Source organism: Melopsittacus undulatus, chromosome 5 (genome assembly GCF_012275295.1).
Source record: "Melopsittacus undulatus isolate bMelUnd1 chromosome 5, bMelUnd1.mat.Z, whole genome shotgun sequence".
NCBI classification, from domain to species: Eukaryota; Metazoa; Chordata; class Aves; order Psittaciformes; family Psittaculidae; genus Melopsittacus; species Melopsittacus undulatus.
Window position 1 is genome coordinate 6,834,680 of NC_047531.1, and position 18,674 is coordinate 6,853,353.

General features: G+C 41.8%; 1 protein-coding gene across 1 annotated transcript in view; it reads right to left on the reverse strand.

Moving 5' to 3' along the window:
• Positions 1-1,674: 1,674 nt before the first annotated feature.
• Positions 1,675-18,674, reverse strand: part of MSRB3 (methionine sulfoxide reductase B3) — an 82,471-nt gene continuing 65,471 nt past the window's right edge. Inside the window, exons 6-7 of the mRNA XM_034063391.1 lie at positions 8,369-8,466; positions 1,675-3,369 (exon numbers count right to left, since the gene is read on the reverse strand). Of these exons, the coding sequence (XP_033919282.1) occupies positions 3,205-3,369; positions 8,369-8,466 (263 nt within the window). The 3' untranslated portion in view covers positions 1,675-3,204. The remainder of the gene's footprint in view (positions 3,370-8,368; positions 8,467-18,674) is intronic.

The following is an 18,674-nucleotide window of genomic DNA, read 5'->3' on the forward strand; positions in this document are numbered from 1 at the left end:
TGTATGAGAGCTTGTGTATATAGAGCTTGTGTATATAGAGCTTGTGAAAAGGCTTATTTTTAAGGTGCCTTAAATGTATGAAAGTCATATAACCACAATGATCAGAGAATCACAGTGGTTCATTAACTGACCGTGTGCTCCCACCCTGCTGCCACGGCTCCTCCCACCCTGTGGCCAGAGCATTAACCTGCTGTCTATGGGCCATTCCAAACCTGCATCCTTGGAGATGAGACCTTGACAGAAACCAGCTTTCCAGCCAAATTCCCCCACTGCAGGCCAAGCCTGGGCACTGGTGGGCTCCTATAGCATGTCTGCAACTCACCACAACCCACATCCCATTTTTTGGAAGCAGCCAAAACATCTACTAAACAAAAGTTAAGCCTTTCTCTAAACATTATTCTCCTCTATTGGGCCTGGGTACTTGCTTCTCTCAAAAGCAGGTAAGTGCATGGATACCTTGCTCCCTGCAGTGCTGGGCCCTGGCAGAAAAGTATGTAATATCCACAGTAAGTTAAGGGAAAGCAAAGTAAAAGCAGTTCTCTAAGAAGTGCTACAGCTAAGGGTGCAAAACCCTGACATATGCCCAGATAAACCCAGATACAGAAGGAAGAGGAACAGAAATATTTATAAAGAAATTTATTTTATATTTGTGTACAACAAATATATGAAATTTAATTTGAAAAATGTATATACGATTTCTTCAAAGTATTGAACCCTCTTAAGGAAAGGTTTTAGTTATTAAAAAGGTACCGAAGGCTAAAATTATACTTGGATAATATACGTGTGTGTATGTATATATATATATAAAAAACATGTGCAATTTTATATATATATAGTATATATAAATAACATGTGTGACTTACATGATATTTTAAGGTATGCTATTTAAACATCTGAGTAACAACAGAGATATTATAAAATATAGTTTGCTATTACTACAGAGTTTGCATTCAGTTTTTATAAGCATCTAGACAGTGCAAAATTTAAACATATAGAAATATTCTCCTATTATTCTATATGCTGTGCTCAGCTCAGTTTCCTGTCATGATCATAACCAGACTGAACCAAATTTGGAGGGTTTGATATTAGCCCTTACTAGCATCTTCTAAGAGCAGTAAAAGGAAATCTGTCTTACCTTGCACTGTGCTGTGGTACAGTTTGCACACAAGAGAGAACAATGCATTTCCTATGTTAAATGGTCTAACTCCCAGAGATCACATACACCTCACCATATTGACTCATTTCATTGCACTCCATATCCTGCAAAAATAAATCTCCTGTAGGACAGCACACATTACTGAATACTGAGGTTTAAAGTAATATATTTCTTTAACAAAAGGCAGGAATATACTGAAATTTGATAACACTTCAACAGCAATCTGGAATTAAACAATGTTTATGTACCACATTTTGATAGATGCTGCCTTTTTTATGTGTATGTCAGAAAATGCGGTAGAGAAAACCTATTTTTCTTTAAATAACAACAAGGATAAAAGCAGTCCTTTGAGAAGAAATTGCTAAAAAACAATGGGACCAGGAGAAACTCAACCGCCTTGAAACACCAAAGGTCAGTCTGTATAACCTCTCGTGCAGCCGATGAGCAATTCCTTGCATGACATCTGGGGGAATACTCATGTGAGTAGGTGCTCGCTACAGTAGAGCAAGAGTGTTTTAGCTCTATTTATCATCTTTATTTGCATCTATTAAGGTATTGTATGCTTTTTTTCATATCTTGCTAAAAAAAAGGCAATTCTGATCATTCTGTATGTTGTTACAGTAGCTACAGTTTAACTGAAGGATGTCTGTACTTTAGGTAATACATCCATTATCACTGACATAAAAAAACCCAACCCTGCTTCCACAAAAATCAGCGGTAGCTTTGCTCCTACTAGAAACAAAATTGGATCCAAATATCTTATTCATAAAGTTTGCTAATAAAAGTAAATACTATATTCATTAAGTCTCTCAATGCTTAAAGGCAAAGTGGTGTTAGCAAATACTGTATAGTATAACTTAAAGAACAATATTATGCACAGTTCTAGACAAACTGTTATCAACAGAATGTAAAAGCAGCTGTGAAAAACATCTTATGGGACAGCAAATTTTGCTACATGAAAATTTCTGGAGCTCTGACAGGCTTTTTGCAAATACCTTCTTACACCAACCCCCTCACTCATGTCCTGCACCACAACTGCACAAGTTAAAGGCTGTGGCCTTGTAGGCAATACGCATCCGGACCAGCCAATCTTTAAAACTGGATACTTCAGGAGGATCTCCCTCTGTCTCCACATTCATTCCTAAACCCCATTTTAGCAGAAACTGTTGTGTTTCTGAATCCTTGTAGCAACCGACAAGATAAAGAGCTGAGTGTCATCCCTCGTTTACTTCACTTTTCAAGGTTATCTCTGAACTTGTCCTTATAATTACCCCCTGCAGATTTCAGCTTTAATTCGGGTTTGAGTTACAGTTGCTGAACAGGCCTCACAAAAAGACAAAGCTTCATTAGCTACCCACAGAAATGAGCCTTACTAGTTAAAACCTTTATTTAAATACTAAATAAAGGGGGAAATAGATGCTCAGACAATGTTTACGTCCTTTCAACCACACCCTTGAGTTTTGGCAGTGAATTAGCCAAAGGATGGGATTTACATCTCATCCATCTCTCTCAGTTGGGAAGGAACAGCCATAACTACAAGTTTCTGCAGGGTGCGGCTGATGCTGGGAGATGGCTGAATACATATGACCAAAGGCTGCATGCCTCGCAAGTCAGAACAAAGCAGAGATGTGCTCGGAATTGAGGATTTTCTTATGCCCAGAAGTTTCACATAGACTGGAGATAAACACAAGTCCCATCTCCCACAGAAAAAGGAACAGTGCTCAAACCTAGAATAACACAGCACTAGGAAGAAACTAATAACTAATGATGCCAAAGCCTCTTAATTTAAGGATTCCCCAAAGCAATCTCAAAGAAGAGAAAGGAAAAGAAAACCTGTGGAGTCAGTCAACACATTTTTCAATCCAATTATATAGTAAATGCACCAGCAGGCAGGGCCTCAGTTCTGAAAAGGAGAGGAAGAAGAAGGATGGTGCAAAATGCTTTCATTCATTTAAGCATTCTCAGGATATAAGAGAGCAGGCAACTTAGAAAACATTCCTTGTAAGCTGTGTGGGATCTGCGCAGTTTTCTGCAGGTCTTGCTCCGTCCTACAGCTCAGCTTTGCCTGTTTGGGCAGGACTGCTGTTACCACTGCCTTCTCCAGCGTTGTTCTTGTCTGCTGGCTTGAAAGATAACGAAGCAGAGTTTGTGCAGTACCGTTTGCCAGTTGGGCGAGGTCCATCGTCAAAAATATGCCCCAGGTGAGCACCACACTGAAACAAAATACAATAGAGTATCACTGTGTCTCTGTGCAGCTTGATGGCATCACCGTGGTGTTAAGCAATGACTAGCAACGGCTTCCAAGGAAGAACATTGGTGCCTACATTGCCCTTTCAGGTGGGATTTACAACCTACGTTTATTTACAAGAGTGATCCAGGAAGATGATCTTCTGAGATACCACAGGCGCCTAAGACTTCAAGTCCAGATTTCCTGGGTGTTTCCCATAGTGCCACTGAGCACGTTTGGTTGGGCTGCTATTTCTGAGAAGCTGCCTGTCTCTGTAATGACCTCCTGGCAGTAGCTCAGTTAAAAACTGTGAGTTTTAACTCAGAGTTAAAACCACTGTGAGTGGTGAGGGCAGCATCGCCCACATTTCACTTACTGCTGTGTAAGAGAGGGGCAGCCTGAGTTCTGGGTTCTCCTCAGCCTGCAACCATCTGCTATTCCCCTTAGCAAGAAAGCACTAAACCCCTTGGTGATCCTGACAACAACATAAAGCAGTGGAGATACTGGAGTATGCCCTTATACTAATGTGTTGGGGTTTTTTACTTTCCACAGCCTGGCACTCTTCTGAGTATCAAGACTCTTCTGGTAAAACCAACATCTGCTCCTCAGCCCTAAAGGGGTGGACTTCATCCACTGCTCATCTCATACTCCTTTCTGTAGAACATAGGAGATAGGGACGGGTGACTGAAAAGGCCTGTACTTTCTGAATGAATAATTTTTAGGTGGGAGTGATTATAAACATAAATGATGCTGAATTTGCTGTCTGTAAGGAATGTGAAACTCCAGATGGTCTGTTGACACTTTAGTTCTGTATGAATCACTCAGATAACTAGCAGTAGTATTCAGGGTGAACACTACTGCTCCTGTCTGTAAAAAAGTCCCCTGCTTTACAGAAGAGTACCATATTTTGAAGAAGCTGATCCAGTTGATCCTTATTCAAAAATTAGGATTACTATCACTGCACATTATGGCTGACAAGTCATCTGGATAATAAGAACTTCTTGTAATTAGTCACTTAAATTCCACAGGTTCATTTTTACAGCCTGCCATGAGAAATGAAAAAATAAAACCTTGCCCTGAAGAAATATTTATCTTGAACAGGAAAGTCATGCTGCTTTACCAAAGAGCCTTGGCCTTTCAAGTCAATAGCTGATCTCAGTGAGAGCTGGAATGATGTAACTGAGATCACAGAGCTGCTTGTGGGCTCACAGTCAGACATCAAAAATTAAAGACTCAAAATTATTCTTAGCATTTAATTTATTCATAGTATCCCAAATATGTAGAGGCAATATTCCAAACTGAATGAGTTAATAATGGCAAATCTCTACCCTGCAGTTAATGTGTTGCTAATGTTCTCCTGCTGTTATGGCCTGTAATTCACCAAAGCAGTAGGAAGGGTGTCTGTAGAAGCAGGTTAAGTGTTGGCTTGGGTTAAACTCTCTCAACAGACGGAAAGGCTGGGGGAGGCTCTCATGCCAGCTAGGAGGGACAGCTGAAATAGCAACCCTCATGACTCCAGGAGCAGGGCAGGTAAGCCTATGAAGTCCCAGTGTTCCCACACGTTGATCCCACCCGCACAGACACATCCCAGGGCAGGCTCCCTGCTCCTGGAAAGGTGTTGCTGAAACAGCCACAGCAGTCCAGCAAGGACCCCAAGAACAAACACAGGCACTTCCAGCTCATGGTATCAGCAGGATGAGCTCCCAGAGGCAATGGGAAAAGGCAGCAGCTCCATGATTTTATAAGGAAGGAAGACAAAACATAGCAAATATGAAAAAGCCAAAGGGAAGTTACATGGGAGCTACAGAAGACAAAGCTCCAAGTCTTGGTCCTAAAATATTGCTGTTTTGCCAGCCCTTCCTCCACTGCTTCTTTTATTTCATTTCCCTTTAGATTGAAGGCCTTTATAGGCAGTTTGGGCAGAAAACCTGAGCTGTTTCTCAGAGTGGGGTCTCTCAGAATGAGCTATTTCACCTGACGATAAAGCTTTTCCATACCTTGGGGAAAAGAAAAATCTAAAAAACCCAAAGTGTCCCAGAGAGAGTATTTTTCTAAATGCTCAGCACCCTAATTAAATCATCTCATCTCAAATAAGAATGCTTCAAAACCTCCTGGCTAGAAGTGTTAAACAGATCCTTTCCAGGCTAATGTTTAACCAAAGATAAATCACTCCCTCTCCACTGGACAGAAACAGAACAAGAGAAACTGTAGAGAGAAGCAGTCTGCAGGAGCAACATACTCACATACAGACTACAAAGACAATCTATCAAGAAGGGCTTCCTCACAAAACCTGAGAAGCTGTGTGACAGTCCAAGGTAGTCTCATTACACCTTCTTGGTTTGGCAGAATCACACCAGGACTGGATTACTGCAAAATTTGTTACCTTTTGAGATTACCCCTCACCAAGAATTTATGTGGCGATTCTCTCTGTAGAGGACTCTATAACTCATCCACCCTGAAAAGAAATGTAATTCAATCCTTTGTGTCACAGTATAAGAAACCCGGCCCTCAGCTGAGAGTACAAAGGATGAATTGATTTTACTGTCCTCCCCACAAATAGCAGGTGCCGACCGCTTTCCTAGGATGTATACATATCTGCAAAACCTCCAAAACCAATCATCTCTTGTGGCCCTGCACATAAATATACTGGGCAGAATGCACTGGGATGGTGAAACAGATAGATTAAAGCACTTGAAGTATGTGTTTGGGAGCAGGAAAGGAGGGTTCACTGCTAACTGTCAGTATGCTTGGATCTCCCAAACCTCCTGGTTCTAATATGCTGCTGGGAGGCAGCTTGCAGTCAGCTGCTGTAGCTGAGTTTGAGCTATCAATATGCAAACGGTTCCTCTGTGACTACAGAATGGTACTGATTTGTACAGGTACACTTAATAGCTATGGAGACCTAAGGGGAAGGGACTCCCATGCAGTAAAGGGGGAAAAGAAGAGATGCAACTAGTTTTGTAGTGTTCCTCAAATGCATTTGTAATTAACTTCTACCTATTACTAATCACTGACCTTTTAAATACATCCAGGGTTATGTGTTTCCAAAAAACTGTAAAAGTTAATTCTAGGATAATCCCATGGATGCCTTTGATGAATATTACAGCAACTTTCCCCCAGTGTTTGCTTTCTATAAGGGGGAACATTAAAAGAGAGGGGGTTTATTCTCTCAGACAGGTGGAAGGACTTTTAAAGAGCAATCAATGACTTTTTCATCTGCAAAAGCTTAGTAAGGTTTTGGGTGTGGGAGAGGGTATTTCCCTCTAGTTCTACCAAGGCCTGCCATATCAATCCCACTGCTTTCCAGGCTGCAGTAAAACTGCAGTTTTTTGCAGCTGCATGTGTGATTCTTATTCCTAGGACTCCAAGGAGGGAGGAAATAGTTTTGTTATAATAGATACACAATGCAGTGGTATTAACTGTGTTGAGTGGCGACTGCAGAGATCCTCACCACTCCTCAAGCTATCTTCCTGTGTGACTTAATCATCTGTGGGGATGTTGCCCCAGGAAGTTGGAGTAGCTGCTAGGAAGTTGCCATTGGATTGTATAGCAACCTTGGTCATATTTTTCTCTTACTGCTTTAAAACTCAGCTTTTGATTTTGCTTTAATTTTATGGTGTCTGTGTGTGACTGCTTCTAATACTGCAGATCTCAGGTCTGCTAACGCTATTTGGTTTGGCAACAGGTAAATGACATTCCCAGATTCCTTGGCCTGACTGCAGGCTGCCTTCAGCTTCTCTCAGGTTGAAACCAGGAGCTCTGGCCATCTCTTGAGCAGTGCTAGCAGATACAGGCTCAGCAGGCTGTCAGTACACTGATCTTAGCACTACCCAGGCCTACTAAGCAGAGCTGAAGAGAATGGGTTGTATTTTTGATTATGCCAGTAATCACTGGTGAAGCACAAGATTCCCAGTCTCCAGTCCCATGGCTATCTCACTAGAGAATTTAGGGAAATGGGTGTTCCCAGAAAGTGCTAAGTGGATTTTCTAAAGTATATAATCAACGTAAAACCTACAGAATTATGTAGTACACATGACATACTTGCAGACATGCTGATTTGGCCATTAACATGGGCCAAACCCTCCACCCAGACTGAAGTTAATGAATTCTCCATAAAGACAATTTTATCTCTTTCTGAGGAGCTTCTTAACTTGCTCTGAGCAATTACGTATGAGGACTGATTGACTAGTAAGGATGTTTACTATCAGGGATGACAGTTATCCCTCCATCAATACTGTCTGGAAAGAGAAGAGCAAATTATCACTGCCCAAATGAAGCTGCTGCTTCTCTCAGGAGGAGTTTATGTATGGAGCTGGAGGACTACAAACTGCTGGGTACATCTGCCAAGCACCAAATACAGCAGCTTCTTGCTTTGGTAGGTAATGATTATGCCATTCCCTTCACAGAGAGGAGAGCAGCACAAAGGATGAGAGAAAGTAGAACAAGACAGATAACGGAAAATTCAGGCATGTTCTGAATGACTTGACTTCATTATTACGGTAGATGGGATTGTCTGAGGCAGCCATTAGGACTGTGCTGGAAATGAGTGTTGGGAATGAGTTAGCACAGCTGCACAGTAATGCACAGTGATGGAATCAGCACACAGACAGTTGCTCCACTGCTTTCAACTTCCCTCACAACTGCTCACATGCGGGAGTCAGTCAACCAGACTCAGGCTCAGGCTCAGAAGCTCCTTTGAAGGAACCCTCTTCAGGAAGACAATTTTTGTAGACTCAGCACTGAGTCCTACCATTTACATCTGCTCCGTTAAATCTCACATGAGACAACAATGTGCATTCCAAAGAGCCCTTTTTTGCCTTCAGCTCATTCCACCCAGCTGTTATACCTACAACCCATTGTGCTCTCTCACAATGATTAATATTTAATGGAACTGAAAGGTTTGAAATCTTGGGAAAAATACAGCACGCCGTAATGATTTTTGCAGCCTTTGCCATCGGAATGGTCTCTGTGTGCTGTAAACTAACCTGACTGCAGGATATTTCAATCCGATGCATCCCATAGGAGAAATCATCGTTGAAAGTAATTGCATCAGGACTGATCACATCATAGAAGGAAGGCCAACCTGGAAAAGAAGAATGAGCTACATAAGAAAAGAGGGCGTCTCCGCGGCAGATGACATTGTAAAATGCAAGACAGAATCATGCTTTGAAAAAAGTTTATCTCACTCCAGAGCCTGAAAAAAAAAATGAAATAGAGATTCTGCATCCAAAGTTACTTTTGGAAAATTCTGCTCCCCGACTAACACAAAGTTGTTTATAGGCAAGTACTAAGCTGCCCGTAAACCAGCTGCCCATCTTCCATCTCAACAGATTCATCCACTCTACCACAAGCAGCAGTTAACAGTTTAGTTGAGGCTCAGGTAAGCCAGATTCAGGCTCACCATCAATTTAAAACCCCACAAAAATGCACCCTGAAGACAAACAGCAAAACTTTATGAACACGAGTGCTTTTGCTTTTGAAGTGTAAAGGTACTTCAAAAAAGAGTTGGCAAATTGTAATTTAGAGCCCCCAAACCTGCCTTAACCTTTGCCTTCATGAAGACATGATCCCCCCCAGAAGGATGTGCTTAGACACTGACCACACATTAGAGTGAGATCAGTACTACTGTGTCTAATTTCAAAACTGTAATGAGTGTTTCAGATCAGCCATTGACAGGTGGAGTCATAACTGTGCCTGTAATAGACACTAGTAGATGGTTTGCATGTGGTCTGCATCCAGGATGAAACAATTGCACTCATTAACACGTACGTTTAACACAGCTGCTAGATGAGCACTGAGCAGCATGACCTGACACCAGATGATAAGGAGGTGTATACCTGATCTACTAATAATGGCCACTTCTCATATAGATAACAACCTTCTACTCTTTAGCTATTCCATGCCAAGTCTCCCCTCTCCACAACCGATGTAAAAAACAACACAGGTCTATTCAGTGTCCCAGCAGATACCCACTACACAGCTGTAACTTTTCGGCCACCCATCAAAAACCTGTCACCATATGCTCCATTTCCTGAAGTTGGGTTCCCACATAAGAACCTGATAGGCTTTAAGGTTATGCCAACATCTACCACTGCCAGTCTGAAATCCCAGCAGCTACCTTCCTTCTCATTCAGTCTCTTGTCAAATATAACACTCACAGATAGCTCTTGCTCTCTGTGTATTACACATACACCATGTATACAGAACGTCCTTGCTTCTTCTTCTAATATCTGTTAAGCATTTGCCACTGATAATTGCATAACATGACTTGCAATAAGTTATTAAGAAACACAGGCAGCAGTGGGGAAAGCTGTGGGTAATGAAAGTGTGTAAACTGGAAAAAAAAGTCCTTATGTGCTCAGTTGTATCTTACACCATTAAATATGGAAAAAACATGTATGAGAATGCAAGCATAACAGGCATAAATTTCAAGAAAGAAATGGTCAGAATATTTCTTTTCCTTTTGAGAACACCTGTATAGTAGCATTTTTAAGCCCCCAACTTAAAGGCATTACAAACCCAAGTCCTATGCTCCCAAAGTGCCTATCACCATCACAAGTGTTTCCACTAAGGAACATACTGCAGAAGTAAGTCGAATCTTTCTTTTTTTCTCCAGAAAGTACTGCAAATGGAAGAGTTACAGACAGCAGATAGATGAGGAGCAAGAACCTGAACAGCAAAATTATCCCACAAGACAGGAACTCAACAGTACAGTAGTGACAGCCGCAGGAAAACAATTCATAAATCCTTCCTCTCATGCAAAATAACCCTGCCAAACAAATACCTTCACAAACAGAAAAGGAATAAACACATGATAAGTTCTGTAAAAGGGGTTATCCTGTTGACAGAAAAATTGATGTCTCCTAATTGGAGGCCCCTTTCTAACACCTCTCATCATCTTCTTTGCTGAGCCTCCATCTAACAAAAATCAAGGCCTTTCTTACTTTTTCATTTTTCCTACTTTCCTATTTTTCATGAAGCCTTTTTACTTTCTTTTAGTTTAATAATTTTGCAAAACAGACGTATCAGTTTGCCCAGTGTGATGGCAGAGAAGTTCCAAAGAAGCAGCTATCTGATCATGTGAAAGCCTTCAGAGGAGGAACACTTCAATGATGCAGAAATTCTCAAAGAACGACTCTGACTCCTCCATACCAGCAATAATTCGGAAGCTTCAAAGGCTGCTACACAGAGATTGAAGTAATCTGTGTCTTGCTAAGAAAATTATCTTCTGAGAAGGGTTTGGAGGAGATGTGTTTATGTCAGCTTTGACATTAAAGGAAGACCAACCATCCCCTTCTCGCCAGACTTTTCCTTTTGGTCTTCCCATTCACCACAGAAAAAATTATTTGCTTTGGATGCATTCCATGCACTGTTAAAAAATGAGGTCACCTGAAACCTATATAAACAGACTAGCTCCCACTAAAGTTGCCTTTGTACCCGACTGGAGTGACTTCAGTTTAGGCTGTTGTTTTATGCTCCATGTGACACTTGTTCCAAAGGCTCCATGACTGCCACATATGGTCCCCAAGACAGGGACTAGGAAGCAGACTGTACCTCCACATTTGTGGACTTCCAACTCTCAGTTAAGCCATCTCTTTGTGAGTGACACAGCAGGCCAGTCATGAGCATTACTGTGATGAGCCAGTAACTCCATAAAGGTTGACTGAAAACTGAGCAAACCCTGTAACAGAAAAGGTCTCGAAGGGCACAGTGAGGCATGCTGTCACTCTGCTGACCTTGAGAGGAAGACAAGTGAACTGCTCATTGAGTTGATGAGCCAAACTCACTAGGAAAATCAATTCCTCTCTGCTGTCTCATTTCCTCTCTCCCGAGCTTAAGTGGAAAACCCATTTGATATTTTGCTAAGCCTTCTCTGGCCATTTTCTCTACTTCAAAAGCTGGCAGGAAGGAGCCGTAGAAGCGATGCTGCCTGCACATCATGCAACTCCCAATGACGCAGAAAGCCAACCAGACCCCTATGGACTATTCATAGGAAATGTCTGTGTAAGTGCTGAAAGACCCAGCAGTGGCCTCCACTTTGCAAGCCCCAGGCTACATCTCCTGCTGTCTCACTGGCTGCTGCCCCTCCACTCCTGCCCTCCGCAGTGCCTGCCTCCTTCCTGCTGTAAGGCTGCAATGTGGCCAACTCGCTCTACATTTTAGACTGGTGTCAGCTGAGCATTAAAGCTTCAGCCTGCCTTTGAAGGCTACCTGGCTACTTAGAAAGGGCATGCTTCTAAACGAATGAGGAGGAAAGAAGACCCTTTGGATCTCTTCTGCTTCTGTTGAGCTGAGAGAGAGAAACCAACCCTTAGCACTGCAGAGACTGAGCACTGGAGGAGACCCTTCGCAAACCCTGGTGCCCAGCTCAGCCCTCTCCAGGGATGTCTTTCTGTCAGGTCTACCTCACCACATCTGATGGGCAGCAGGAGTAAAGACACTGTCTTTTGAAGGATAGTAAAACACAACAGCGAGGAAGAAATAGCTGCTGGAGGAAAGGGGGAAAGGGTAATTACAGGAGACAAGATGGGGGTGGAGGGAGTCTCCCAGCTGAATGAACAACTTCAAATGACATTTGCACTTTGTGTGTGTGTGAACAGCATCTAAGATTTGTGAATACATATATCCTTGAATGTAAAGTTTCACTTGAAGAGAAGCATGACACAGTAACAGTCAGCGATTTTTAGCATGTTACAGACATTCAAAATGGGCTCCTTATTTTCACAATCACTTTGCATCACACTGACAATATAAAAGGGCTTTAAAATAAGTCTGTTGTGTTTGAGCTCACTCTAATGACCCTTTAAATGGGAGGCAGGATGTTACGTCCTAAGGGCCAGTTTCTGGTACATTAATAAGCCAGCCACAGAGATGAATAGTTTTTCAGATATATAGCAAGTATCTTTTCTTGAATCTAAAATACACTAAAGCAATGAAGCTTTCTTCTGTCAAATACTTAAGTGAAAAGCATGTGTAAACTGAACATTACTGACAGATCTTTTCAACTCCATCCAGCATGAGTAATAGAAAGGATCTTACATTGCTGGGTGTCACACACACTGAGTCGTGTCCCAGTTATGTATCCCACATTCTGGGATATCCCCCAAATTCATAAAAGCTGTGCAGCATTTCTACAATTCACCCCACACTCCTCTCATCAAAACCCAATCTTTTGGTTTTTATTGGTCCTTATTGTGGCAAAGAAGAAACAGAAGTTCATGTCTCTTCATGCTTTCTTCAAAGTAGAGATGGCCCAGTGCTGCCCTGGGCAGCAACAGTGAAGAACAGGGAGGAAGAGAAATGTTGGCTTTGGTAACCTATGCTGGATGCTGCTTTTGCAGTCCTGGGTGCAGGGTTTCGTATCGTTCAAGAGATGCATCTTTCTCACTTTCAGGCCTCCTATTCTAGGGACCCAACTGAGTCTGTATGACTAATGGGCCACCTAAGGTGAGCACCTGTACAGGCAGCTCACAAAAGGTGAGTATCACAACACAGGCAGACACCTGAAACACTGAAGGAGTTTGTCTCCTTCTCAATCTGAGATGCCAAAGTAATTGTAATGGCAGCAACAGCAAATGGTGTGCTTACAGTCCAGCCCCCTTTGGCCATCCCTAGCAGAGATATGACACCCCTGTGATATGACAATCTGCAGGAGCAGATTGTTTATTTCACGTTAACCCAGGAAATTCTAAAGCACCTGAACTCATGGGCTATTGCAAGACTCTTTTTGGGACAATGAAGACAAAAAAAAAAGAAAGATATTTTGTTGCCATAAATGTTTGGAAAGCAATCCAGCTTTCCGGATTGGACTGACTGATCCATTTTAGAAGCATCTTAAACTTCATAGAACCATAGAATAGTTAGGGTTGGAAAGGACCTTAAGATCATCTAGTTCCAACCCCCCTCCCATGGGCAGGGACACCTCACACTAAACCATATCACCCAAGGCTTCATCCAACCTGGCCTTGAACACTGCCAGGGATGGAGCATTCACAGCCTCCCTGGGCAACCCATTCCAGTACCTCACCACCCTAACAGTAAAGAATTTCTTCCTTATATCCAATTTAAACTTCCCCTGTTTCAGTTGGAACCCGTTACCCCTTGTCCTCTCACTACAGTCCCTAATGAAGAGTCCCTCCCCAGCATCCCTGTAGCCCCTTTCAGATACTGGAAGGCTCCTCTGAGGTCTCCACGCAGCCTTCTCTTCTCCAGGCTCAACAGCCCCAACTTTCTCAGCCTGTCTTCATACGGGACCCACATTCCAGTTTTGCAATTTTGCACATATTTTGTTGTAGCTAGATCTCCAACTTCCTAATAAATGGATGCAAGCACTTAGACATCTAACCATTAAAATATGAGTCTATAATTATTTGCAGAAGCAAAATGGCAGGCTGCTTTTGAAAATCAGCCCTGCTGGGCTATTTTTTCCCCACTCCTGAACTAATATTCCTTTTGACATTTTTTTGAACACCACAATTGCAATCCCAAAGCATGTAATGCTCTGACATAACTCCTATTTCATACACCTGCTGACTGGAGACCTCCGCAGTTTTTCAATAACTGTGTTGCCTGTAGTTAAGGTTTTCTTATTTTAGATCTCAAAGAGATTAAGTTCAACCTGCATTTTATCATTCTTTGCTATAATTATTTCAAGCATTTACTTCAGTGAGTTATTTACATATGGGGAAGTAGGGGGAGATGGAAGATGTTAGAACTACCAAACGGCACCAGATGGAAAAGAGGACCTTGACCTAAAAAAATACCTTGCTTCTCTGATGTGCTGTATTTTTAGAATTCCAATTCCCTTTTAACCTAATGTGGATAAATGAAAACCTAAAGGCTTTTTAAGGTAGAGTCTCATCATTTATCTTCACTGAGAAGCTATGTCTGTGTGAAAACATAAAGCGTATAGGATTAAAAAAAAAGGTAATAAAACTTCTGCTTTGAAACTGCTGTAAAGCTGAAAGGCTTTCACTTTTTTCTTTCTCACACGTTTATTGAAACAGAATCTGAAAGACACAGGCATCCACAGCTGTAACTTCTCACATACAAGTTTAATGTAGAACTACAAAGTGACGTATTGCTATTATATAGAATGCCTTTGCAGATACAGGGCTTTTTCTGGATAACATCTTGGTTTATTTTCCTTAATATTTCCATGATGATGAATGCACAATAAATATTCTTACCTACAAATATTTTACTGTTAGGTTACACTATTTTCAGTGGAGGCTCATCTAATTTACCCAAATATAGCTAGAAACAGAATCAGGCACAGAAACATTCTTGTTCACCAGCAAACAACTTCACATTAGATATGTATCCCACTGCAAAGAAAACAGTAAGTCCTTTCCAGCACTGTCCATATATAAAAAGGACAACATGGTGCTGTTTTTCAGCAGAACATGCAGAGTGTTGGAGTGGTAGCTAGGTTGTGATAGGAGGCAAAGATAACATGGAGCATAATTCTGGAAAGAAAAAGAAAACTAAAGAGAGGGCTTATCTCTAACATGCTACCTGTCTCTAACAGCAAAGCTGGGTTACTGCAGCAGGCAGTTCTGACAGAACAATGTAGAAAGGGAGTTTTACCAATAAAAATCAGCTTCTAACAGAAGCTTTTATGAGAATTGTCATAGTTGTTTGTTTTTTTCTTTAGGTTTCTCACTTGGGAAATCAAGAAGTGAAAGCCATAAATAAAGGTGGTATTTGTTTGTTTCCACTACAGCACTCTAAACATCAAAACAACTACTATGAAACACCATATGCAACCCAGACTTCTTTGTTAGTGGGAGGAGGTTATATTTGTTCAAAATGATTGTTAAGGGAGACCTAAAACTTCTAATCTACAATTCCATTTGACATCTGAATTTTTCAGAACAAAAGTGCCCCTGACGGCTCTTGAGCAATGAAAACATGGGGCCTGCTCTCCTTAGCAATTAATAACTCTATTACAATACCACTATTGCCCTAGCTGCTTTCTTAGTCCTTTGACTCCGTTCTAAAATACTACTAAACACAAGCTCACTGTTAAGAGCCTTTCTCTATAACACTCCAGAAATCCCCATCATCTGAGCTGATGCTAAAATCAACAGGTAGGCAGGAGGTGGGATCTTCCTCAAGTCTTCTTACAAAGATTGAGTGACTAATGGTTTCTTTCTTGGTTCAGGTTCAACAGGCCTACTGAACCTAACTCACTTCCTCCCAAAGGATGGGTTTCTCCCCTCATCTGAACAGTGTCTCTTGTTACAGACATCACGGCTAATGTTTTTACAACTATATCCTACACATAAGTCAGCTGTAGCTCTTCAGCATCAAAGGAACCAAACAGAATCGTATGAAGCAGTGTAACCTTAAGCTATAATTCTAAAATGCCACCAAGAAATGTCGTAAACAGTTTTTTTAGATTTACTGTTGACCTAGCAACCTCAGTCCAAAGCATTCAACTTAGAATAAAGGTGGGCTTTCTTTTCCTTCCAAAAGCAGTATTGGTAAAAAAATGTATATATCCTAAAGTATCTTGCAAATGAAACAGCTATGAGTTATCTGTGCAATTCACTAAAATAACTGAAGCTTTCATATAGGATGAGTAAATCAGAACAGCAGTAGATCTGGCAGGCTTTACGATGGAAGTGATTCAAAACACTGGAATCCTAATGCAATGTGTTCACAGAGAAAGTACAATACAAACTAACATAAAAACCCAAACAACAGCAAACACAACCTTGCAATAATCAGCATCTGGCAGTGAAAGGAACAGCAGTCACAGATGAAGTGCATATTGAAAAATTTGTCATGGGGTGTTTCAGTAATGAACATCCACAACTTGTTTTGGGAAATATTTTCCTGTACTCTTGTTCTGCTTGTCTGGGAAATGAAGTTTGTAAAGAACAGCCACAACTGTTTCACACTAAGCTGAAACTACAGAGGTGGACATCCTGTATTGTCTTCCTTTTGCAGTTATGTTCCTTCTACTGAGCCTCCTTCTAGGGTGCCTCCTGCACTGAGTGCTCTGGCAGACAAGCCCCCCCTCATTACAGTTGGACAAACAGGGTCTCATTACAGTTGTAAAGCTCTGATGCAAGGGAAAGAGTTATTACACTGATTAAAACAAACAAAAAAAGACAAAGACTCTCTTCTGTTTACTTTAGATACTGAAGGAGATGTCTTGGTGAGGGAACTTGGTCACAAATAACTAAGAAGTGACATAATTTTCTTGGCCATCAAGGAAAGCTTTTGTCAGGATTTGGGCCAAGACTGGGGCAGTTAGCAGACGGCAATGCCTGCTAAAGGCTGGCAGAACAGAATGCTGAACAGCAGGGCGAAGAGAGACCCACAAACCACCAGTTCTGCTGTAAGGGCCATTTGGTCACAGAACAAGACTCTGCGGGCAATGGGGTATGGCTCCTTTTGATGTCACCATGAAGCGCTGGAGAGCAAAACCCTCCCTTTGTCTAATGTTACAGTTTAGTCACCATGCTAGTCCTTAAAATAAATGTATTTCCAGAGCAGGATTTTCATCCTAGTGCAGGATCATCTCATCATGAGCTACAGGCACATCAAGTCCTGCAAGGAACCTTGCCATGAACCCTTCCTTCACTTGGGAAGTGCAGAAGCTATTCATAGCAGCATCATGAAAAGACTTCTGAGGTACTGCCACCCTGGGTCTGGTACCCAGGGTAACTTTACAGTGTCCTCTGCCTAAGACTTTATCTCTACAACATATGGGTGAACACCGTGCACAAAAGGATGCAACAGCCATAGGCACTGCAGAAAATCCTAAAAGAAGAAAAAAAAGAATGATTTGGGGGGTTAGATTGTTTGGAGTTTGTGTTGGTTTGGGTGGAGGGAGAAGTTTAAATCTTGTTAACTATCTCTTATGCAAACAAAAAGAGGTAGGTAATAATGCTGACTCGAAAATAAAGACTTCTCTTCACAGAAAAGCCTGACAAAACCAATATATATGTGAATACACACTCCCACATACTCCTTTTCCTTTAAGTTTTCTGTGGAAAACTTCAGCTGCACTTTGAAAACTTCTGAAAACTGAAACTACTGAAATAGCAAAGTTCGTCATTCAGATTATAATGTTCACCACCTGTTTTGCTTTCTGTTACGGTTTCTAAAGCAAAGCATGCCCTTTCTGCTAAACCCCACATTTTCTGGCAAGGAAGATGTCAAAGGAGAACTTTTTACAGCCCTACTATGTAACTGGCAAACTACTTAAAAACAATCTCATGAAGAGCTCTTCTCCTTTCCTGCTCTGTTGGGGGAAGTCCAGCTTCCCTCTGGAATCTCCCAAAGACTGACTGAGCGAGCATTAACATGGCTGCTGTGCCCATCAGCTTAGCACAGGTCTCTTATCTGCTCTGATACCTGTGCTATTCCTTATGTGACCAAACATACTGTATGCAAACTGTGCCATACACAAAATGCTCAAGACATAGAAGTAATTTTCAACCTAAGCTAAGAGCGTTTGTAAGTAGGCACACTACGAATGGTCACAGCGGAAGTTAATTATACCCACTACATGTTTTTGCAGACAAATATTGGTTTATAAACATCCTGCTCACTTCAGGGTTTTGCTTTCTTTTACGCTGTTCTAGGTAGAGAAATACGTAAAAAGGAGTAATTGGCTTGGAAAGAAAACATGCAATATGGAAGAGGTGAAGAGAAGATTTAGAATCGGCAAAAGGGACAATGTGCAGGAGAAAACTGGAGAGAGGCAAGATGCTAGGAGTGGGCACACAGTTCTCTAATAGATGCATTCATGTGGTAACTTCCCATACTAGCGGGGATTTGCCTTCATTGTACACTGCCTCCTATAGCACTAGGCTGGCTGTAGCTGCAACTCATGTTGCCAGTTATGGACACTCTTCGGATATTCTCTTCCGCAACATTGAACATTCCTTCCTATTTGTGTTTCCCTGGGCTTTGTCCCTGGCCATTCCATGTCCCAGTGCCCAGGTCGGGCAGAGGTCTTCACTGCTGGGCTGGGGCCATGCTCGGGGTGCCCCGCAGAGAGCAAATATACTGGTGGGAAGTAATCCTACCAATAAACACACGCATCCGTGATTGCAAAGCTGTGTGGTCAGGGCACCTATCAAGGAGCTCAAACAGTCAAATATGGTGATGGGGGAGAGGAAAAAAGCCACTAGAACCAGAATGGGTGACCTGATTTTTTGGCTTTTTTACCCAAACATTTGGGAAGCAAGCACAGTGCCATTCTGTCGTGTGTTCCCTTCTGTTCAAAGGCATTCAGAGGCACCACAGAGCTCTGATGACCAAGGGCAG